This window comes from Chanodichthys erythropterus, chromosome 5 (assembly GCF_024489055.1).
Source record: "Chanodichthys erythropterus isolate Z2021 chromosome 5, ASM2448905v1, whole genome shotgun sequence".
Taxonomy (NCBI): Eukaryota; Metazoa; Chordata; class Actinopteri; order Cypriniformes; family Xenocyprididae; genus Chanodichthys; species Chanodichthys erythropterus.
Genome location: NC_090225.1, coordinates 1,626,255 through 1,651,392, shown reverse-complemented (window position 1 = coordinate 1,651,392; position 25,138 = coordinate 1,626,255). Strand labels below are relative to the sequence as shown.

General features: G+C 36.0%; 3 protein-coding genes across 7 annotated transcripts in view; all 3 read left to right on the top strand.

Annotated features, from left to right (window-relative positions):
• golga4 (golgin A4) overlaps positions 1-6,426 on the top strand; it is a 52,614-nt gene extending 46,188 nt beyond the window's left edge. For 4 of the 5 annotated variants that reach the window (XM_067385613.1, XM_067385611.1, XM_067385610.1 and 1 more), the window contains 2 exons: positions 508-594; positions 1,450-6,426. In XM_067385613.1, the coding sequence (XP_067241714.1) occupies positions 508-594; positions 1,450-1,464 (102 nt within the window). In that variant the 3' untranslated portion in view covers positions 1,465-6,426. The remainder of the gene's footprint in view (positions 1-507; positions 595-1,449) is intronic. The other variant, XM_067385612.1, reaches the window with a different exon arrangement.
• A 240-nt stretch (positions 6,427-6,666) lies between these two features.
• Positions 6,667-9,501, top strand: LOC137020444 (uncharacterized). The gene is made up of 5 exons (XM_067386033.1): positions 6,667-7,027; positions 7,126-7,422; positions 7,535-8,407; positions 8,514-8,759; positions 8,984-9,501. Exons 1-5 carry the CDS (start codon positions 6,667-6,669, stop codon positions 9,499-9,501), a joined length of 2,295 nt encoding a protein of 764 aa, XP_067242134.1.
• A 2,343-nt stretch (positions 9,502-11,844) lies between these two features.
• itga9 (integrin, alpha 9) overlaps positions 11,845-25,138 on the top strand; it is a 113,986-nt gene continuing 100,692 nt past the window's right edge. The window contains exons 1-2 of the mRNA XM_067385608.1: positions 11,845-12,229; positions 14,687-14,814. Coding sequence (XP_067241709.1) covers positions 12,042-12,229; positions 14,687-14,814 — 316 coding nt within the window. The 5' untranslated portion in view covers positions 11,845-12,041. The remainder of the gene's footprint in view (positions 12,230-14,686; positions 14,815-25,138) is intronic.

Here is a 25,138-nt window from a genome sequence, read left to right as displayed (position 1 = left end):
TTTGACTACTTTTTTCAGAATTGTGCGATATAAACTCGCAATTGCGATTTATAAAGTCCTATTCTGAGGAAAAAAGTCAGAATTCCGAGGAGAAAGTCACAATTGCAAGATATAATTGCATCAATTGCATATTATAAACTCAATATAGCGAGACATAAACTCGCAATTATGACTTTTTTAATTTTAATGCAATACATTTTTTTTTCTTGCAATTCTGACTATATCACACAATTCTGTCTTAATATCGCGCAATTAAGAGTTTATATCGCAATTCTGAGGAAAAAGTCACAATTGTGTGATTAAAAAATCGCAATTACCATTTTTTTTTTTTTTATTCAGTGGCGGAAACAAGCTTCCATACATTTAGTTACATAAAGACAGGATAAGAAAAAAAAAATGGGTAACATGACTGATGAACAAATAAAATCATTTTAAGCTGTCATTTCTTGCTTCTATTTAACACATTGTATTGTTAGATGCTGATTTGATTGCATTTTGTTTCTTCAGACAATGGCCAAAGTCATAACATCCATGCTGAAGTTTCCTCCGGACCAGGCGCAGAAGGTTCTGGAGCGTGAGGATTCCCGTGTGATGGTGAGCTATGTGTTTAGTGTGCAGAAACATCTGTGAGTAACCTTCAAAGACGCTCCGTAACCCTCCATATGTTAACAAACAGAGTGAAACAGGTATCCCAGATGTGTGCACTGATGTTCTGTCTGCATGTGCAGCTCCTCACGGTTGGGTCATGTGCAGAAGGGGAGCTGATCAAATGCTAAATGAAGCACATATGTGTTTCTTATCGAATACTTTATGGTTTGTTATCAGGTTTCTGCAGTGTTTCCTTTCCAGTGTTCCATTAAATTGATATAGTATCATTATATCAGGAAACTTCTCCAGCTATTTAGTCTTTTTTTGCTTCTTGTGAAACCACTTGCTCAGGAAGTTATAGTTCTGTAACAAATGTTAATAGCCAATAGTCTTTAGTTTACACTGCCATTCAAAAGAGTTGATATTTTTGAATGAAATCTCTTAGGTTCAACAAGGCTGCATTTATTTGATCAAAAATTGTGAAATCTTTTTAGAATTTAAAATAGCTGTCTTTTATGTAAATGTATAGTAAACTGTAATTTATTTCTGTGATCAAAGCTGAATTTTCAGCATCATTACTCCAGGCTTAAGTGTCACATGGTCCTTCAGAAATCATTCTAATATGCTGATTTGCTGCTCAAGAAATTTATTTATCACTGCTTAATATTTTTGTAGACACTGTTATATATTTTTTTCAGGATGTTTTTATGAATAGAGAGTTCAAAAGAACAGCATTTATTTGAAATCACATTTTTTTCCTGTGCTCTGAGTTGTAGTTTTTGGCTGTTAATTTTAATGCATGTCCCTGCAGCAAATAGTTGAAGTAACCGTGCTTCTGTTCCCCATCTGTGTGTTTTACAGCCTTGGCTCCGGTAAGGTGGATCCAGAACTGTGCCTGAACCTGCCTGACAAAACCACCGATTCTCCTGCTGCTGCTGCTGACGGATGCTACTGACATGAAAGAGCCCGGCCTACTTATCTATATGTGTGTGTGTGAGAGAGAGCTATGTGTGTGTGTGTGTGTGTGCGTACGGTTACTGGTACAAGGGAACTAGGTTAGATCAAGAAACTGAGAGAAAATTTAAAGGATATTCTTAAATTTGTAGTTTGCCAGAAAATAATTTATTACATGGATTTTTCTTGCTTTCTATTTTTCATTTTGTTTTTTAGATTAGACTGTCTTTTTTTTAAAGCTGCATTTGTATGATTTGAAGACTTGTGCAATAAGTTTGATTGTAAGTTTCAGTTTGATTCCGAATCACTTTGTTTGTATTCTTCCTTTTTTCTGTTTTAAGGTAAGATGAAATTACCCTTTAATGATCTGCACAGCACATGTACAATATAGAGACACAGGCTCATAGTATGCAGATTGTTTACTATGCTTTTTTTGTTTGTTTGTTTTTGTAACTTAATACTGTATTTTCGGGGAAACTGACTAATTAGAACCATGCTTCATATTGTAAATAATCATTGATGAAAAAGAGCTATAAATCTCTGTCATAGGGCACTTTGAGGTGGTTAATACATTTTAAGACTGCTAATAAAGTTTTATTTACACTACATTCTAATGCTCTTTGTTTTGCATACAGAAGGTAACCATCGTCTTTGTTCTTACTGTAAAATTTATAATCACTGTTGTCTAAATGTGCATGGAATATCACCATGACATTTACAGGGTCCCTGTAAATGTATTATTGTAAAAAATTATGTCACTGATTTTTGAGAAAATGGACAAAACAGCACATAGAAACACTTTCACCTAGATATTATCACATAGAGACTGTGTCTGTACCTCGAACTAGTAAATACAAAAAACTTCCAAAACCTTTTAAGGGTAAAAATTTAATTGATGTTCAAAAAATGAAAATCACAGATAAATCAGATAAACAAATGATAAAGCTTGGGTTACTGAATATTAGATCTATTTCTTCAAAAGCACTTATTGTAAATGAAATTATCACAGACAATAAACTAGACTTGCTGTGTTTGACAGAAACCTGGCTAAAACCAGATGATTACATTACTTTAAATGAATCTAGTCCTCAAGGTTATGATTATCGACACAATCCTCGACAGAAAGGCAAAGGGGGAGGTGTTGCTGTAATTTATAGTAATATATTCAGAATCATTCAAAAGAATTTCAAATATAATTCCTTTGAAGTGATGGTGCTTTATGTAACATTATGTAAGTTGACATTTGTGCTGGCTACTGTATACAGGCCACCAGGGCACCATACTGACTTTATCAAAGAATTTGCTGAGTTTCTATCAGAGTTAGTACTGGCTGCGGATAAAGTCCTTTTTGTTGGTGATTTTAATATCCATGTAGATAATAATAAAGACGCATTTGGATTGGCATTTGCAGATATTTTAAACTCTATTGGAGTTAAACAACACGTGTCAGGACCCACTCATTGTCGTAATCATACCCTAGATCTAATACTGTCGCATGGAATAGATATTGATGCTGTTGAAATTCTACAGCAGAGCGATGATATATCAGATCATTATTTAGTCTCGTGTATAATACAATTAGCCAAGGCTACAAAACCACCACCCAGCCATAAATATTATAGAACAATCACGTCTGCCACTAAAGATTGCTTTATAAATAATCTCCCCGAGCAGTTTCATCGCCTTAGTATACCTGACAACTTAGAAGAACTCGATGCTGCAACAGAAATTATTGGCTCTCTCTTTTCCAGCACATTAGATGCGGTCGCTCCTTTACGTCTAAAGAAGATTAAGGAAACTAATCCAACGCCGTGGTATGATGAGCACACTCGGGCTCTAAAACGAGCTGTTAGAAAAGCTGAACGTAGTTGGAAGAAAACAAAACTAGAAGTTTTTCGCCTTTCGTGGAAAGAAAAAATGATTGAGTACAGAACAGCCATAAGAAATGCTAGATCTACTTATTTTTCAAATCTCTTAATAGAAAACAAACATAATCCTAGGTATTTATTTGACACAGTGGCTAAATTAACTAGAAACAGAGATTCAACTGCTGACGTTTCCATAGAGCACAGCAGTAATGACTTTATGAACTTCTTTAGAACTTCTATTAGAGAGAAAATTATAAACATGCAACCGTCTACAGTTTCTCTTCAGACAGTGCACTGTAGTGTCCCTGAGGTAAAACTAGAATCATTCGCCGCTATAGGAGAGGAAGAATTATCTAAACTTGTCAAATCATCAAAATCAACGACATGTATGTTAGACCCAATGCCGACTAAACTACTGAAAGAAATGCTTCCAGAGGTCGTAGGTCCACTTCTTGATATAATTAATTCATCTTTAACACTAGGACACGTGCCAAAAACCTTTAAGCAGGCTATTATCAAACCTCTTATTAAAAAACCTCAACTAGATCCGAGAGATTTAGTAAATTACAGGCCAATCTCGAATCTACCTTTTCTGTCAAGGATACTAGAAAAGGCAGTTTCAACACAACTGTGTTCCTTTTTAGAAAGAAATGGAATCTGTGAGGATTTCCAGTCAGGATTTAGACCATACCATAGTACTGAGACTGCTCTCGTTAGAGTTACAAACGATCTACTCCTATCATCCGATCGTGGCTGTATTTCTCTATTAGTGTTATTAGATCTCAGTGCTGCTTTTGACACTATCGATCATAACATTCTTTTAAAAAGACTTGAAAACTATATTGGCATTAGTGGAATTGCTTTGGCATGGTTCAAATCGTACTTATCTGACCGTTATCAGTCTGTGGTAGTTAATGAAGAGATGTCGTATCGATCACAGGTTAAATATGGGGTACCACAAGGCTCAGTATTAGGACCGTTGCTTTTCACTCTGTACATGCTGCCCTTAGGAGAGATAATTAGGAAGCATGGTGTTAGTTTTCACTGCTACGCTGACGATACTCAGCTCTATATTTCCTCGCGCCCTGACGAAACCTACAAATTCACAAAACTAACAGAATGCATAGCTGACATTAAAAACTGGATGACAAGAAATTTCTTATTATTAAATTCAGAAAAAACTGATTTCCTAATCTTTGGACCAAAAACTTCTTCACGAAAAAACCTTGAATACTCTCTAACACTTGACGGGTGCTCCATTAAACCTTCGTCCTCAGTTAGGAACCTGGGTGCGCTCTTTGATACCAATCTTTCATTTGAAAGTCATGTTTCTAGTATCTGTAAAACCGCCTTCTTCCATCTAAAAAATATATCTAAATTACGACATATGCTCTCAATGACAAATGCGGAACAGTTGGTTCATGCATTCATGACCTCAAGACTAGATTATTGTAACGCTCTACTGGGTGGTTGTTCTGCTCGGCTTTTAAACAAACTACAGTTGGTCCAAAATGCGGCAGCTAGAGTTCTTACTAGAACCAGAAAGTATGACCATATTAGCCCAGTTCTGTCAACATTACATTGGCTCCCTATTAAACATCGTATAGATTTTAAAATCTTGCTACTTACTTATAAAGCTCTAAATGGTTTAGCTCCCCAGTACCTAAGTGAGCTCTTAATGCATTATAGTCCTTCACGTTTATTGCGATCTCAGAATTTAGGCCAGTTGATAATACCCAGAATATCAAAATCAACTGAAGGCGGCAGATCCTTTTCCTATTTAGCACCTAAACTCTGGAACAATCTTCCTAGCATTGTTCGGGAAGCAGACACACTCTGTCAGTTTAAATCTAGACTAAAAACACATCTCTTTGCTCTTGCATACACATAACACATGATCAATACATTAACATTTTTCAAATCCGTTAAAGGATTGTTACGCTGCAATAATTAGGTCGGCCGGAACCGAGAACATTTCCTATAACACTAGATATACCTGTACATCAGAATAAGAATGGCATCTACGCTAATATCTGTCTCTCTGCTTATCCTGAGGTTTGCCGGGTGCTGGATCCAGGCCGTATCCAGATCAGATGGAGAACCTGCGTCTGGACCTGACTACAACGTAGCCCAGGAGAAAATGGGCCTAAAGATCCAATTCTGGCTGCATCTATAATTCAGATTTTTAATCCCCGTATCCGCTTACATATATTTATATATAATCTATTTTTAATCTCTATAATAAAAATGTACAATTCAGATTTTGATCTCCATATACATTTACATATATATATCTTCCAAGGGGTTTTTTCCCTCCTAGGACTTTTTTCCCAGTGCTAGCACGCTGGGTTTTTCTCCTAGGGGTTTTTTTCCACCCCTGGAAGTCAGCCGACATTGGCTTAATGTAGCACCATCTTGTATATGTTACATATTACCACGATTGTTTGTACAGTTTTAACCACTTCCCTTTTTTCTGTGCTTCTAATATGTAAAGCTGCTTTGAAACAATTACAAATTGTAAAAGCGCTATATAAATAAATTTGACTTGACTTGACTTGACAAAACATGTCCTACACACAAAAGCCCTCTTTATGTTAAAAATAAATAAATTCATCAATGTAAAAAAATACTTAATTTACATCTAAAGGAAATCTGGATATCCAGGACATTCATTGCTTTTATTTTTAAATAATTTTGTTAGTATTATTTAAATACATGCTCTATACTTGGAAAATACATGTAATTTAACCTGTCCTCAGCATGAGGTCACAATGTAAAATTGCCAAAAAAAAGTGTTTAAAAATGCAACAAATTCAAAAATATAAATTTTAATTGAAAGGCAGAGATCTGTAATATATGAAACAATACAAAAAGTTAATCTTGAATAATATTTTTCATGAAAAAATGCCTATCAAAGTTGTGTCTTCATTTTGCATTACAGGATTTTTTATAATACTGAATAAATCAGGCAATGTCATGGCCATCATTAACTGTCAGGTTTTATGTCTGATGGTTGACAAGTGCTCTCAAAAAGTCTGTGTGATTTAATGTTTTTTGCATATGGGGAATTCTTCTAATGTTGATTCAAGATTCTATTTACATATACTGTATATTTGGCCCCAGCTGGACCTTTTTGTCAACTCCATCAGTTTTTGTCAACTCTGTTGGTATTTGTCAATTCCATTTGTCAACTCGATCAGTATGTGTCAGCTCCGTCAGTGTTTATCAACTCGGTCAGTATTTGTCAACACCGTTAATGTGTCAACTCAACTCCGTCAGTACTCCATCAGTATTTGTCAACACCGTCAGTACGTGTCAACTCATCTCCGTCAGTATTTGTCAACTCCGTCAGTACTCCATCAGTATTTGTCAACACCGTCAGTACGTGTCAACTCAACTCTGTCAGTATTTGTCAACACCGTCAGTATTCCGTCAGTATTTGTCAACTCCGTCAGTATTCCGTCAGTATTTGTCAACACCGTCAGTATTTGTCAACACCGTCAGTATGTGTCAACTCAACTCCGCCAGTATTTGTCAACTCCGTCAGTATTCCATCAGTATTCCGTCAGTATTTGTCAACACCGTCAGTATTCCGTCAGTATTTGTCAACACCGTCAGTATGTGTCAACTCAACTCCGTCAGTATTTGTCAACTCAGTCATTATTCCGTCAGTATTTGTCAACACCGTCAGTATGTGTCAACTCAACTCCGTCAGTATTTGTCAACTCCGTCATTATTCCGTCAGTATTTGTCAACACCGTCAGTATGTGTCAACTCAACTCCGTCAGTATTTGTCAACTCCGTCAGTACTCCATCAGTATTTTTCAACACCTTCAGTACGTGTCAACTCAACTCCGTCAGTATTTGTCAACTCCGTCAGTATTCCGTCAGTATTTGTCAACACCGTCAGTAAGTGTCAACTCAACTCCGTCAGTATTTGTCAACTCCGTCAGTATTCCTTCAGTATTTGTCAACTCCGTCAGTACTCCATCAGTATTTGTCAACACCGTCAGTACGTGTCAACTCAACTCCGTCAGTATTTGTCAACACCGTCAGTATTTGTCAACTCCGTCAGTATTCCGTCAGTATTTGTCAACTCCGTCAGTATTTGTCAACTCCGTCAGTATTTGTCAACTCCGTCAGTATTTGTCAACTCCGTCAGTATTCCGTCAGTATTTGTCAACACCGTCAGTATGTGTCAACTCAACTCCGTCAGTATTCCGTCAGTATTTGTCAACTCCGTCAGTATTCCGTCAGTATTCCGTCAGTATTTGTCAACTCCGTCAGTATTCCGTCAGTATTTGTCAACTCCGTCAGTACTCCATCAGTATTTGTCAACACCTTCAGTACGTGTCAACTCAACTCCGTCAGTATTTGTCAACACCGTCAGTACGTGTCAACTCAACTCCGTCAGTATTTGTCAACACCGTCAGTACGTGTCAACTCAACTCCGTCAGTATTTGTCAACACCGTCAGTATTCCGTCAGTATTTGTCAACTCCGTCAGTATTCCGTCAGTATTTGTCAACTCCGTCAGTATTCCGTCAGTATTCCGTCAGTATTTGTCAACACCGTCAGTATGTGTCAACTCAACTCCGTCAGTATTTGTCAACTCCGTCAGTACTCCATCAGTATTTGTCAACACCGTCAGTACGTGTCAACTCAACTCCGTCAGTATTTGTCAACACCGTCAGTATTCCGTCAGTATTTGTCAACTCCGTCAGTATTCCGTCAGTATTTGTCAACTCCGTCAGTATTCCGTCAGTATTTGTCAACACCGTCAGTATGTGTCAACTCAACTCCGACAGTATTTGTCAACTCCGTCAGTACTCCATCAGTATTTGTCAACACCGTCAGTACGTGTCAACTCAACTCCGTCAGTATTTGTCAACACCGTCAGTATTCCGTCAGTATTTGTCAACTCCGTCAGTATTCCGTCAGTATTTGTCAACACCGTCAGTACGTGTCAACTCAACTCCGTCAGTATTTGTCAACACCGTCAGTATTCCGTCAGTATTTGTCAACTCTGTCAGTATTCCGTCAGTATTTGTCAACTCCGTCAGTATTCCGTCAGTATTTGTCAACTCCGTCAGTATTCCGTCAGTATTTGTCAACACCGTCAGTATGTGTCAACTCAACTCCGTCAGTATTCCGTCAGTATTTGTCAACTCCGTCAGTATTCCGTCAGTATTTGTCAACACCGTCAGTATGTGTCAACTCAACTCCGTCAGTATTTGTCAACTCCGTCAGTATTCCGTCAGTTTGTCAACACCGTCAGTACGTGTCAACTCAACTCCGTCAGTATTTGTCAACTCCGTCAGTATTCCGTCAGTATTTGTCAACACCTTCGGTACGTGTCAACTCAACTCCGTCAATATTTGTCAACTCCGTCAGTATTCCGTCAGTATTTGTCAACTCCGTCAGTATTTGTCAACTCCGTCAGTATTCCGTCAGTATTTGTCAACACCGTCAGTATTCCGTCAGTATTTGTCAACTCCGTCAGTATTCCGTCAGTTTGTCAACACCGTCAGTACGTGTCAACTCAACTCCGTCAGTATTTGTCAACTCCGTCAGTATTCCGTCAGTATTTGTCAACACCTTCGGTACGTGTCAACTCAACTCCGTCAATATTTGTCAACTCCGTCAGTATTCCGTCAGTATTTGTCAACTCCGTCAGTATTCCGGCAGTATTTGTCAACTCCGTCAGTATTCCGGCAGTATTCCGTCAGTATTTGTCAACTCTGTCAGTATGTGTCAACTCAACTCCGTCAGTATTTGTCAACTCCGTCAGTATTCCGTCAGTTTTTGTCAACACCGTCAGTATGTGTCAACTCAACTCCGTCAGTATTCCGTCAGTATTTGTCAACTCCGTCAGTATTTTTCAACTCCGTCAGTATTCCGTCAGTATTCCGTCAGTATTTGTCAACTCCGTCAGTATTCCGTCAGTATTTGTCAACACCGTCAGTATTCCGTCAGTATTTGTCAACACGTCAATATGTGTCAACTCAACTCTGTCAGTATTTGTCAACTTGGTCAGTATTTGTCAACTGTCAGTATGTGTCAACTATGTCAGTATTTGTCAGCACCGTTAATGTGTCAACTCCATCAGTATTTGTCAACTCTGTCTGTAATTGTCAACTCAATCTGTATTTGTCAGCTACGTCAGTATTTGTTAACTCCATCGGTATTTGTTAAACCGTTGGTATTTGTCAATTCCCTTTGTCAACACCGTCAGTATTTGTCAACACTGTCAGTGTTTTTGTAAACTCTGTCTGTAATTGTCAACTCAATCTGCATTTGTCAGCTACGTCAGTATTTGTCAACTTGGTCAGTGTTTGTCAACACCGTCAGTATGTCAACACCGTCAGTATGTCAACTCCGTCAGTATGTCAACTCCGTCAGTAACGTGGTTGGACATAGTGGTGTATTAGAGTTAAAAAAAATGATATAAATACTTTTCGGTTTATCGCACAAACCGATCGTTTCGTGTCTTAGGACATCAATGTGTCGTCACCAGCCGCAGGGTTTAATTTGGACTTGTTTATGCAAGTTTTATTTACTCTTATAGTAGAAGTTCCCATCCACTAGCATTATTTGACTGGAAGACGGCAACGTTTGGAGTTAAAAATCATCATTTGTGTTCTACTGAAGAAACAAAGTCACCTACATCTTGGATGTGCTGGGGGTAAGCAGATAAACATCAAATTTTCATTTTTTGGGTGAACTATCCCTTTAACATCAGTACACACCATTTTTTAAGTTCACCGACCCCTCCCTTATAGAGGGTATGCATCCACGTCACTTTCCCGCCGAAAGCGCGCTCCCTCAGCTGGACTGAGTGGCAAAAGAACCTGCTGCATGACTGGATTTAATAGGGGAAACTGCGAAAACGAACAAAAAACAAACGAATTACTCTAAAGGTTGGAACTGAATGTGTTTCTTACAACTTGTCAAATAAACCTAATCCATGGATATTGACATGCAGCCAGGAGTCGTGTTTCCTGACATTTATATGTGCCTGATTTCGACGCCGGGGAGACACATAAAGCAAATCTGCCTGTAAATATTTTATATAACCACAATATAGGTAGGTTCACTTATATCAATGTTATATCGTCATATTGTCCAGCCCTATATAATTTTTTTTTTGTCAGTGTTTATTTAAAAACACCAAATTATGCAGAATATAAGATAGTCAATATTTATTTGATGAGTTGTCAACACAATATAACAATACAATACGGTATGATTTTACCTCAAAATCCAACAATTTGACAAAATGATAACTACAAATCCATGTTTCTCTGCCTGGAGTCCAGTTGTTTCTGTGAATTGCAGCGATCCGTTTGCTTTTTTTCTGTAGCTTTCGGCAGTCTTCTAAGGGTTTTGTGTCAAAGCTATTTGTTCAGTCAATCACAAGGCTCTTTCCCGTTTTGGATGTGTTTTGTGTGTTTTTCGCGGCATTCACGCTAAAAACCAATGCTGCCGCTCAATCTTTGTACCACTCAGTGGACGTGACCGCAGCCGTAACGGTCTACGATGACGTCACGTGCATACCCTCTATTAAATCCTGCGTTCAGCGATAAAGCGCTCTTACGTGTGGACTGTGTACGAGCGCCAAGCGAGCACAGTTGCATGCCGATAACAGCGGCAACATCAAAAACAACACTTTCCAGCGCTAGTTCACCTCTTATTTAAAAAATGAATGCTTTGCTAGTCAACTGGAGATGTTCCGTGTGTATTAGGTACAACCATGCCGCAAGATGTTTCAAAAAGTGGTAGGGACAATATATCGACCTTGGTGAAAAGTGGTGGGGACGTGTCCCATATATATATATATATATATATATATATATATATATATATATATATATATATATATATATAATATATATATATATATTTTTTTTTTTTTTTTTTTTTTTTTTTTTTTTACTTTGCTCCTTTCCTGAACATTATTCTAACATAATTGAAGACTTTACACGGTTATTGGATGGATCAGATATATCATGCTTTTTAATGCGTCTGATTGAGTTGACACAAATTAAGTTCCGAAGTGAATAAAAAACATTTTCAGAAAAAACGGTTCTCTTACATGGTTCATTAGCCGAGACATACTACAAATGCATCAGTTTAAAAAGTAAGTATTATTATTAAATACTAACTTCTAAAACATGTTTTGTCCCTTATCTCAAGAATCAGTGACCAGTGTTTTTAGTATGAGCATTCAGATTTGTTCCTGAGAATGAGCAAATGTTCTTTTTTATATGTAATATGTTATATGGTTATGGCATTAAGCCTATGCAGCAACAGCATGCAAAACTACTGATGGCTGTCGGCAGGGGGACGCAGCGCCGCGCGCTCTGCTGCTTTAATGTGAAATGTGATGCTCGTGCGCGTCAGCTCGCGCGCAGCTCTATTAACGCCAGGAGAAACTCTAGAGAAGCAACAGATTCAGCAGCAGAAGGGACGAGCCATGCGATGAGTCGCTGTTCTAACCCCAAACTCCGATTCACAAACTTAAATCTTCTTTAGCAGTTTAAATGTAGTTTTTTTCTTTAATTTTGAGACTCTATAGACAGATTTAATTGCTTTTTATAAAGTTCTCATCAAATTGACTTCAGCACTGAGGATGCGAAACAGAATGACGGAACTTTCTACACGGAAAAGAAGCGCTTTGGATGTTTTTGTGTATTTGTGTTTTGTTTCCTTGGCTTATTCCTTTAACATTGACTTGAAACATCCTGTGGTGTTTCGGGGACCAGATGCGACGTTTTTTGGATATTCAGTCCTGGAGCACGTCCATGACAACACACGCTGGTGAGTTCATGATCAGAGACAGAATACACATGTAAACAATCAGTTATTAGTATTTTGTACGATAATTTTTAAAGTCGTTCGACGTTTTTAACTGAACTTCTGTTTAGGTTTGTCTCTCGCAACCCTAATTCAACAGTAAGCCAAAGGTCAGCTGTCTTAAAGAGGTTAATAAAGACACAAAATGTTAAAGTTTGTAATGTATAATTAAGTAGGCCTATAATAAATAATAACAGTACTTACGTGATTTTCCGTTATTTTCCTAACGGAAGCGCTCGAGCGCTCTTCGGTTGCCATGGATACCTCCTCAGGCAAATGTCTTCATCTTTCGCGCCAGGTAAAAATAACCGCTATTTCTAACTTCTAAAAACGGTTGGAAATATTCTTAACGATAATATTATATTAATAAACTACATTTATGCCTACTTAACAGCCGTTTGTTGTATGAAAAGTCGATCAGTATCATTATGTCAAATGTAAACCAGCTTAAAGACATTTTAAACAAAGTTTTGTGTTAAATAAATCTGTAATACAATTGAGAAATAACTTTTTGGCGGTCTTCCGTTGTTATGATTATGCTAATTATGTTCGTTAGCGTCGTTTTAGCGCCAAATCATTTACGTTTTATGTATACAGTTTTGTTTATTTTGCTTTATTGGTTTTTGGATTGTCACGGCGGCGCCAAAAAATTATTTGGACAAAGTTAACCCATAAATGAAAATGTTATCATCATTTACTCTTCATCAGGTTGTTCCAAACCTGTATTAATTTCTTTCTTCTGCTGAACACTAAAGAAGATATTTTGAAGAATGTTGTAACCAAACAGGTGATGAACCCCATTGACTAAATAGGGACCATCAACTGTTTGGTTACCTACATTCTTTAAAATATCTTCTTTAGTGTTCAGCGGGAGAAAGAAACTCTTATAGGTTTGGAACAACCTGGGGGTGAGGAAATGATGACAGAATTTACTCTTTTTTTTTTTTATCCCTTTTAAGTCATATTTAAAATGTGTGAATTTTATTACATTAGGTGATGTAGTGATTTGAATCGATTTCATCAGTAAAATTACTTTCATAACTGGGTCACTGAGCAAAAATGATGCATTTGAGGGAGAATGACACTTGGCTTGATGTTTTGTTGTCTAATATATTATTTATTCTTGATTACAAGCAGCACTACAAAATAATCACACTTAAGTACATTACATTCTTTAGCATGAGCACTGTAAAGGGGTCAATGAGTGACGGGTCATATTTTTGTCCAAAGGCCTTAAAAATAATAATAATAAAAAACAAAAATATGACAACAAGATCTGTTTTATTTAATCCAAAAGGTTTTAATTATATTTTCCTTCACATAAAGGTATTTTAAAGATTTTGAAGTGTCAAAAAGTCATTCGTTTAACCTTCCAACCGTTCATTTGTGATTAAAATATCTTAAAATGTAATAAATGTATATATTTTTTTATACTGGCATGATTTTATATCATCATATATCATCATAGTGCAAAATGATATTAAAATTATGTGTAGAAGTCATTGCTTTGTTATGAGAAAGAATGTCCGGAAAAATGAATTTCATTGATGTCATTCGGAGTAACCAATATAAAGGGACCATTTTGGATCAAGTCATGCGGTCAATATCATGTGACAGGATGTGACATCATTCAGACACCTTCAAAGGACCACATGGTCATGAAGCAAAGTAACTAAATCTCTCTTAACTATTTGATAAATTCATGTTTTCTCTTGATCATACGCATGTCCCGAAACATCAACCGCTATAAAACATGGAAAATGTTGTAATATTTTAAAAACTTGTACTAAATATAAAATATTTGATTGTCCTTTTGTTAGATATCAGCCTGTTAGCATTGATTGAAAATATCTTCATTCGGTATAACCAAAATTTTGGTTAAACCAAAAGACTTTTTTGGTGACAAATTTTGTCCATCTTGGAATAAATGACAAAGCAGTGTTAATTGATTATAAAAACCACATAATCTCATTGTTAACACTTAATAAAACTTTCAAAAGTTTGTTTACACTTTTAAAAACCTTTTTCGTCAATGACCCAAAGCACTTTGCATGTTTGCCCTGAGTCAATACATTTCAAACATGCAATTATTTTTTAATTCTCTTGTGACTGGACAGATGTTAAGTCTTTCTTCCAAGATCTGTCCTAAATGTTAAAGGGAAACACTGGCCAGCGCCCGAATAATTGCTTTTTGCTTTAGTGGAGATAATGATGTAGTGCTTACATCACTGAATTATAGAGCCAAACCATGACAGTATGACAAGACGAAACCACCTCCAGTCCTAATTCACTTATTAGGCATCCTTATTATTCATGCATGACACTTACAGACAAAAACAGACCTACAAAGAATATTAGTTTTATTTTTTCCCTTTTACAATGACTAAAAACTGTATGTGTTTCTCCTCCTGATGTTTGTAGGATTGTGGTTGGGGCTCCCAGAGCAAACTCCTCTTACAGTAGTTCAGTTGAGTCACCCGGAGCCTTGTACAAGTGCCGAATCCGCAACAACCCAGAGCAACGCTGCACTGAGATGGACCTCGGCAGAGGTGTGTATCTCACATCATTGCACAAACATCTCAGTTTCACACTGATATCAAACATCAGCAGAATACAGTCACGAAAAAACAAAAATCAGGTATTAATATGCCGTAGTAGTGCTTGCATTGTATTGTTCTGTCCTTTACTGCATATGGTAATTTATATAATTCATATTCATTAGACCGCTCTGAAGCTAGGGAGTCGTGTGACATTAGCAACACATTATTAGCTGTTTGATAACATAATCAAGCAAAAGGCTAATCATATTAATTATCTAAGGAAGTTGATCGAGTGGATCTCTGAGCCCATGCGGGTGAGTGGAGGCGGGGCTAATTAGCATATTCATAGATCTGCGTATACTAAATGAAGCAAGGTGTAGAGTTACATTCAAGGTGTTTTAAGGCATGAAGACATATAATTTGTGTATATTTTTGCATGCATATTTCAGTGATCAAAGATGAGTTTTAAGGGATAAAATTATTGATTTACAGGGGGACTTCATAATCATAATCATAATACAGCGTAGCATAGTGCTATCATGCCATCAAGAAATTACAGTGGCTGTAGCAATTCTATCATAAAGAAGTGGCCAAATATTAAAGATTTAAGTGGATATTTGAATTAAATGTTGTTTGGACAATATTAAACAAGGATTTGATCTGCTGTAAAGTGTAACAACAACAATCACCCTTGTTGGCGCCCTCTGCAGGCATTTGTTACAGAACATTACATACATTACAGTACATAAACTGAATGAGATTTTTAACATTGTTCAATAAAACCATAAAATTACTTGCTTTTGATGTAAACAAATTATTATTGCTTTGTTGTTATGTGCAAGTCATTTTTAAGGATATTCACTTTTTGTTACCACAAAAAATATCCAATTACTTAATTAATTGTCAAAATAATCGACCAATTACTCGATTACCAAAGCAATCGTTAGTGACAGCCCTAGATTAGTTAAATGATAAGCATTTTGTGATTTTCATTCAAATAAAAGACTTTTTTTTTTGTCATTAAAGATTCCCTGTAGTCTTTCATTTAATAACTCATCTTTGATCACCAAAATGATATATTTAAACACGCCTTAAAATAGCTTGAATGTAACTCGACACCCTTGCTTCATTTAGTATACGCGGATCTATGAATATGCTAATTAGCCCCGCCTCCACTCACTCGCACAAGCTCAGAGATCCACTCGGTCAACTTCCTGAAGTAAAGACTGCACAATGTTGTCGCTCTTTACAACATCAGACACATAACATTAATTAATATAATTATCCCTTTGCTTGACTACATTATCAAACAGTTAATAATGTGTTGCTAATGTTACACAAACCATGTTCATCTCAAATGCTTGATTGCTTGTATCGTCACAAAATGTAAATTATATTATTGTGTATAAATGTGTCTATAATATATTAACATAGATATTATTATATAGATATTAAGATATTATGATCATTAACATCATGATTTTCTGTAAAGCTGCTTTGAAACAACATGCGTCATTAAAAAAAGAATGATACAAATAAATTTGACTTATACTTATTGAAGAATGTGTGTAAGAGGATATAAGAGGCTGCTTTGGCACTTGAAATAAGGGAAGTGAAACGGTGTTTCTGTGTGAGTGTGAAGTGTGCTTGATGTTTGGCTGCACCAGCTCGAATGAAAAGCAGTTAGAAGATGCCATCTGTGCAGTCAAATCACTGTTTTACATGGGTAGTTTTACCCAAACCGTTATGCCGCTGAAATCACTCATGAAGTTAAACATGGAATTTGGACCGGTCAATATTTGAAAACCTGCCTGGGCGGATGTTTTAGCAGCCTTGTTTTCATCACTTTAATAACTTTTCACAGATATAATCAAAAACAGGGCTGTTGTTTTCGCACTACCCGTGTTAGTCTTACAGATGTTTTCTGCACTGATAGCGATAGATTTACACTTTTCCTTTTGCAAACATGCATCATACTATGAGCTTGTTTATGTGATGGACAGCAGTATTTTAAAAGCTTTTCCCTTTTGAACATTATGTGAAATCAGGCTGTAGCATTTTCAGTCTGGCTCCTGAAGTATTTTGATAGAAATGATGAATGGTTTGGCTAATATTTTCCGAGCGGCCATGCCAAGGATCCAATGTGTAGAAATCTCTTGAAGCTCTGTGAGTTCTTTTCTTGTGGTGGAGAGATGAGAGCGGTTTATGTGGCTTTAATGCGCACACTCCTGCTTACGCTGGGTCTTACTGACAGAACGCACATGAGCAAATGAGGCGAGCCATAGGCCTGGGGCCCCAGCTTTGAGTTTACATGAATCATATGGTATCAGAGGCCCCCCTCGAGAAATATCACTACTGAAATGAGGGAAACTAGTGTCAGCTTCTCTAAAGTGGACCTATTAAGTTTTTGGGCTCTACTAAAACAGGTTTTCATGCTTGAATGTTGATTATTTTCCTCATATTCTCCATTGTTGCAGCTCCTCTCTTCCCAGTCTGTCAGTAACGCTCCTGTTCCTATGAAGCCCCTCCTTCTGAAAAGCTCTGTGCTCTGATTGGTCGGCTGGAGCAGTGTGTTGTGTTTGCTGATTGCCTCTTACCATAACCGCCACTTTCAACACACTACTAACTAACTTAACCAGGCCCCGCCCCTTTATTCTGCATATTAATTATTTAAATTAGGAATATTGTGAAGAAAACTCAAGATGGAGGCGTTTCAGAAACACTGACACTGATATAGAGAAGAACTCCTGCAGGAGGGACTTTGTAGACCTTTTTCTTGCTCAAACAGCAACATTACACACTAAAGAAAGATGAACCTGTTAAAAAACATCATAGGTCAACTAGGGCGATTTTTCAGATTAATTCGAATTTAATGTCTTTCCTCGATTTTATTATTTTTTAAAATCGAGAAATCACGATTTTGGATAAAAATGTTAGCAAGCGTTACAATTGGAGAAGAAAATGATCCGACCTCATGATGGCGCCGGCGCGCCTGATTAACCGCTCTCATGTGACGCTCTATGAACGTAAAACACATCACTATTCTTAAGCGGCTGTTCATTCAGAAATGCGTTATAAAAATTAGATGCATGCAGTGGAATGAGAAAAAAGGCAAAGTTATTAAACATGAGTTGAGCTTTTTTTTTTTTTTTTTTGACCGCTGTCTTTTTAGAATGCCGTTTCCTGGGCGAGACACTGCAAAAGACGCGAGACACAAGTGCAACATCTAAACATGTCCACCAAACATAAAAACAAGAGGACAAATAGCGCAATAGAATGCAAAAACCTGTAAACCTGTTTGACATTTCATGTTTGCATGATGGTGACAAGCTGAAATCTGCTGCTGTTTTTACAAAGCATTTGCTGTTAATAATAGCCTATTACTTTTGCTATTATTATTGCTATTACTTTTTGGCTATTACTTATTTTATATAATTTCTGAATATATAGGATGTGTTTAAGATAAGTTTGTACAATATTTGCCTTCATATTTCAGGCATATTTCTACAAAGATATTTAACAAATTGTTTTACATTACACCATGTTGATCACTTCATATGTGGTGCACCAGATTGTTAATAAAGAGAATGTTACTTAAAGGGGCTATATGTAAGATTTTACTTTAATAAAGCATAAAAATACCCCAATATGTATGCAGATATTTAGGAAACATGCTAAGTTCACCTACTTGTTTCTCAGAAAAACAATTCTACAGCCAGACATTCTACTTTGAAATGTGCGTTCCGCATCGGAATGTCTGTCTTTGTTTTGGTCTGTGAGAAACCATGTGCTGCCAGATTATCCAATAGTATTTCGACATCACAGGTTGCCAGTTGGCGGAAAACTGGGTTAGAGAATGGCAGATTCTACCTGACCTAAAAAGCCTCTGCATCCATCTAAAAATCTCTATGAACGACAGCATATTAGAACACAGATAAATCAACTCATCAGCTTACAGTGTGTAAGTCTCCTCAGCTTTCATTGTCAATTGCGCTCACTCTGGTTGCGTGCTCAAGCTGGCCACCCGCGTCTTTGAACGAGGGGGTGGGGCAAACAATATTTTGAATTTGGACTGCAGTACCTATTTCAACCACTGGGTGTCATTCCTACATATAGCCCCTTTAAATCATATTGTAGTAAAGTTTGTAAGTTGACTAGTTAAACAGTAAAAAAAAAAAATCGAAATCGTGAATCGGTCAATCGTTCTGCCATATCGCCCAGCCCTAAGGTCAACTTTAAAGGAATTGTTACCTAAAAAAAAAATTGCTCGACCTCATGCATTCTTAGCTTATGTGACTTTATGTCTTCTGTGGAACAAAAACATTCTCCTAAACATTACACAGTTACTGAACAGAACTGAATCTACACTGACTGAACTGACTCATTTTTATGCACTAATTCTAGTCTATTTTTTGGTATTTTTTTAGCAAATTTTTTTTTTTTTACTTTTTGTGTTTTTCTGTGTTTTTAGCTATTGTAAAGCACATTGGACAATGTAGGTTGTATTTAATTGTGCTATATAAATAAATTGCCATTGCATGTTTCACGGAAGATGACATGAGGGTGAATAAATTATGGCAGATTTTTTAGTGAACTATTTCTTTAAACCTTGTTAAAGGTTCATTGTGAATGTCTGTTGTCAATTTATGAAGAATGTTTTGTGACTCTTGGTCAGACGATATCGCAGGGCCATGACTAGACATTTACTCATCTGCTTGGAGACACAAAACTGTTTATTGGTTACGAAATGGTCTTGATCTTGATAATTGCAAGCATATTTTGTGCAATTCTTTAGCCGTGTTTTATAGCATTCATTGAAGTTCATTACTGGTAAAGTGAAACGTGTTCCCACTGTCCTCAGTTGTTATGGGAAGTAATTCTCCACTTTCTAGAATGTCTATTAGCTTCATCAAATACAGTAATTATGATGTTTCCTTCTGAGCAACACAGAGCACATTCAAAGACGTATTCAGGAAGAGCAATCACTGTCTTTATTTAGAGTAATAGAGTCAGCTAATCGTCTGTGTGATGAGGGTTTATTGTACTGAATGAGGTATTGTACAGTTTACTGTGTGCTGTAAGAATAGTTCTGAAAACCTAATGAGATGACTATAGTAGACACCATTTAAAGGCATCATAGATGCAAATCAGTGTTGCCAGATTGGAAATGTCCAAGTATCGGAAGCTCAAAATTATCATATTTGGAAGAAAATGATCGTAGACGAGTCAAACGTACAGAATACAGCTATTTATCTAGACAAAGCATGCCACATAAGTTGTTAAAAGTGAAGATCAAAGTGGAGATAGCATGCGCATTTGTTTTCTTTCAGTTATCAGATAACTGTCCAGCACACTCTGACCTCTCGCTCTGTCACTGCGCGCTCCCAGATCTCATCCTGGAAGGCCATCCCCTCGCTGAGCGGTTCACAACCAGAAGACGCGGCGCTCAGGACCCACACTGATGAGAAAACAAACACGTCTGTTACGGAGATGGCCGGGGGAACCAGGGTCGGTGATTTGATGAGATGTTTATAGTCTGAGGAACATTCCTCGCGCCTCCTCATTTGAAGTGATGGCCAAGGTTTTTAGAAGGGAATTCTTCTTGCGGTTTGACCCCGTGAAATATATCCGTGTTCGATGAGTAGTGTTTTTTGGATGGCTAATTGCTGAAAATAATGTTTCGCCCATATCCCGAGCAAACTTCATCTTGGTTTTTGACAGTTTGTATTTCCCTAACTTGAGATCTGGCGCTCGTCTTTGTGTGCTTTGGATGCTTCGTGGCTTTAGGGGCAAAAGCATTAACTTCAAACGAGATGTGATTAGAACCATTTGTCCCACCTTTGACAAGCTGCTGTTTAGGAGGTAAAAGGTTGTTTCCTGACAGATCTCGTGTAATAGCTGTTAAAAGACTAGCTTATGAACCATGGTCTAATATACATTACTGTTCAAAATTTTTGTTTTTTTATAAGTATGTTTTATTCAGCAAGGATTCATTAAAGTGATCAAAAGTGACAGTTAATAATGTTCTGTTTCAAATAAATGCTGTTCTTTTGAACTTTCTATTCATTAAAGATGTAAAAAGTGCATCACAGTTTCCACAAAAATCTGCTATTTTCAACACTGAAAGTGATCATAAATGTTTCTTGAGCAGTAAATCATAGTATTAGAATGATTTCTGAAGGATCATGTGACACTGAAGACTGGTGCTGAAAATACAGTTTTGATCACAGGAATAAATTACAGTTTAAAATATATTCAAATAGAAACAACTATTTTAATCAAATTAATGCAGCCTTGGTGAAGATAAGAGACAAAAACAGTTAAAAAATCTTACCAACACCAAACTATTGAACTATTTGGAAATATTGATAAAAATCTAATAAAGATATTGTGTGTGCTATGCATTTTATTTTTGCTCATTAAAGGTATAGTTCATCCAAAAATGAAAATTATCCCATAATTTACTCACCCTCAAGCCATCCTAGGTGTAAATGACCATCTTCTTTCAGCCGAACACAATCAGAGTTATATTAAAAATATCCGTTATAATGGAGTGAATGGAGGATGAGTTTTTGAAGCCCAAAAAAGTGCATCCATCCATCATAAAACGTCCTCCTCGTGTTTGGTGGTTTTTAGTGTATTATAAAGGCACAAAACAAATATTAGTACTTTAATAGGTTGATATATTAACATATTATCTACTAGTTAATGAAATACATCTTACTGTAAATTTAAGTTAAATCTGTAAAACCTAAAATGATGCTACCGTATTTTTTACAGTAAAGTTTGGTAGTAGACTGCAAAACTGCTCACTAGGTTTTGGGCTGGTGTGAAGTTTTTTTGGTTATGCATTGCTTCATTTATTTATACCAAAACTGGGTGGGAGTTGAACAGACATCCGAGTTCAATTGGGCATTTCACAGTCTAAGTCTGCATGTCTCTAAGTTGATGCTGTCAGTCTACTGAGAAGGAAGAGAAAATAACCAGAGCCAAAGAAAACAGCCGCAGTCTCGGGAGCCATCACTCTTCCTCCTGTGGACAATCACAGTTTGCCCCTCAGAGGGCCGCTGTAGTTCAACGCTCATATATAAACATTAAAGTCGACCCTTATGCTTAGATAAACTCCCTGCAGGAATAACACGCCTGTGCTCATAAATCCTCCATTTTTTGTACACTAACAAAACTCAAAATAGAACGTGTCTGATTCAAGAAGCTTCATATTTTCCGAGGTCACCAGCATTAGTTTTGTCATTTTTAATTCTAACATTTTCTAACAATTATCATGCTTTTTTTCCCTTTTTTTTTTTAAAGCCTTATGTTTTAGTTAACAGACTGTGATGCGTTTCCTATGGAAGCTTGATTCCGCATTTTATCCCACAATTCTGACTTTTTTCTCAGAACTGCATGATATAAACTTGCAATTGTGTCTTATAAAGTCAGAATTACGTGATATAAACTCGCAATTCTGAGAAAAAAAAATGTCAGTCTTTTTTCCCTCATAACTGGACACTATAAGATGGAATTGTTTATATCTCGCAATTCTGACTTAATATATCTCACAATTCTGACTTTATTTTTCGCAATTCTGACTTTATAACTCAATTCTGACTTTATAACTCGCAATTCTGACTTAATATCTCACAATTCTGACTTTATAACTCAATGTTGACTTTATATCTCGCAATTCTGACTTTATAACTCGCAATTCTGACTTAATATCTCACAATTCTGACTTTATAACTCAATGTTGACTTTATATCTCGCAATTCTGACTTTATAACTCAATTCTGACTTTATATCTCGCAATTCTGACTTAATATATCTCACAATTCTGACTTTATTTTTCGCAATTCTGACTTTATATCTCGCAATTCTGACTTTATATCTCGCAATTCTGACTTTATATCTCGCAATTCTGACTTTATAACTCAATTCTGACTTTATATCTCGCAATTCTGACTTAATATATCACGCAATTCTGACTTTATAACTCAATTCTGACTTTATATCTCGCAATTCTGACTTTATATCTCGCAATTCTGACTTTATATCTCACAATTCTGACTTTATAACTCAATTCTGACTTTATAACTCGCAATTCTGACTTAATATCTCACAATTCTGACTTTATATCTCGCAATTCTGACTTTATATCTCGCAATTCTGACTTTATAACTCAATTCTGACTTTATATCTCGCAATTCTGACTTAATATATCACGCAATTCTGACTTTATAACTCAATTCTGACTTTATATCTCGCAATTCTGACTTTATATCTCGCAATTCTGACTTTATATCTCACAATTCTGACTTAATATATCACGCAATTCTGACTTTATATCTCGCAATTCTGACTTAATATATCACGCAATTCTGACTTTATAACTCGCAATTCTGACTTTATAACTCACAATTCTGACTTTATAACTCACAATTCTGACTTTATAACTCGCAATTCTGACTTTATAACTCAATTCTGACTTTATATCTCGCAATTCTGACTTTATATCACGCAATTCTGACTTTATATAACGCAATTCTGACTTAATATATCTCACAATTCTGACTTTATATAACGCAATTCTGACTTAATATATCTCACAATTCTGACTTAATATATCACGCAATTCTGACTTTATAACTCGCAATTCTGACTTTATAACTCGCAATTCTGACTTTATAACTCAATTCTGACTTTATATCTCGCAATTCTGACTTTATAACTCAATTCTGACTTTATATCTCGCAATTCTGACTTAATATATCACGCAATTCTGACTTTATATCTCAATTCTGACTTTATAACTCAATTCTGACTTTATAACTCGCAATTCTGACTTAATATCTCACAATTCTGACTTTATAACTCAATGTTGACTTTATATCTCGCAATTCTGACTTTATAACTCGCAATTCTGACTTAATATCTCACAATTCTGACTTTATAACTCAATGTTGACTTTATATCTCGCAATTCTGACTTTATAACTCAATTCTGACTTTATATCTCGCAATTATGACTTAATATATCTCACAATTCTGACTTTATTTTTCGCAATTCTGACTTTATATCTCGCAATTCTGACTTTATATCTCGCAATTCTGACTTTATAACTCAATTCTGACTTTATATCTCGCAATTCTGACTTAATATATCACGCAATTCTGACTTTATAACTCAATTCTGACTTTATATCTCGCAATTCTGACTTTATATCTCACAATTCTGACTTTATAACTCAATTCTGACTTTATAACTCGCAATTCTGACTTAATATCTCACAATTCTGACTTTATAACTCAATTCTGACTTTATATCTCGCAATTCTGACTTTATATCTCGCAATTCTGACTTTATAACTCAATTCTGACTTTATATCTCGCAATTCTGACTTAATATATCACGCAATTCTGACTTTATAACTCAATTCTGACTTTATATCTCGCAATTCTGACTTTATATCTCGCAATTCTGACTTTATATCTCGCAATTCTGACTTTATATCTCACAATTCTGACTTAATATATCACGCAATTCTGACTTTATATCTCGCAATTCTGACTTAATATATCACGCAATTCTGACTTTATAACTCGCAATTCTGACTTTATAACTCACAATTCCGACTTTATAACTCGCAATTCTGACTTTATAACTCAATTCTGACTTTATATCTCGCAATTCTGACTTTATATCTCACAATTCTGACTTAATATATCACGCAATTCTGACTTTATATCTCGCAATTCTGACTTAATATATCACGCAATTCTGACTTTATAACTCGCAATTCTGACTTTATAACTCACAATTCCGACTTTATAACTCGCAATTCTGACTTTATAACTCAATTCTGACTTTATATCTCGCAATTCTGACTTTATATCACGCAATTCTGACTTTATATAACGCAATTCTGACTTAATATATCTCACAATTCTGACTTTATATAACGCAATTCTGACTTAATATATCTCACAATTCTGACTTAATATATCACGCAATTCTGACTTTATAACTCGCAATTCTGACTTTATAACTCACAATTCTGACTTAATATATCACGCAATTCTGACTGTATATCACTCAATTCTGACTTAATATATCACGCAATTCTGACTTTATATCACGCAATTCTGACTTTATAACTCGCAATTCTGACTTTATAACTCGCAATTCTGACTTTTTAACTCGCAATTCTGACTTTATAACTCACAATTCTGACTTTATATCTCACAATTCTGACTTTATATCTCGCAATTCTGACTTTATAACTCACAATTCTGACTTTATATCTCGCAATTCTGACTTTATAACTCACAATTCTGAC

What these genes read in the sequence shown, in the direction of transcription:
- LOC137020444 (XM_067386033.1), top strand. Translation starts at nt 6,667, where the DNA reads ATGTGTCAACTCAACTCCGTCAGTACTCCATCAGTATTTGTCAACACC. An exon ending in AGTATTTGTCAACACCGTCA is followed by an intron (nt 7,028 to 7,125) that starts GTATGTGTCAAC and finishes CAACTCCGTCAG; the next exon opens with TATTTGTCAACTCCGTCATT. An exon ending in AGTATTTGTCAACACCGTCA is followed by an intron (nt 7,423 to 7,534) that starts GTACGTGTCAAC and finishes CAACTCCGTCAG; the next exon opens with TATTTGTCAACTCCGTCAGT.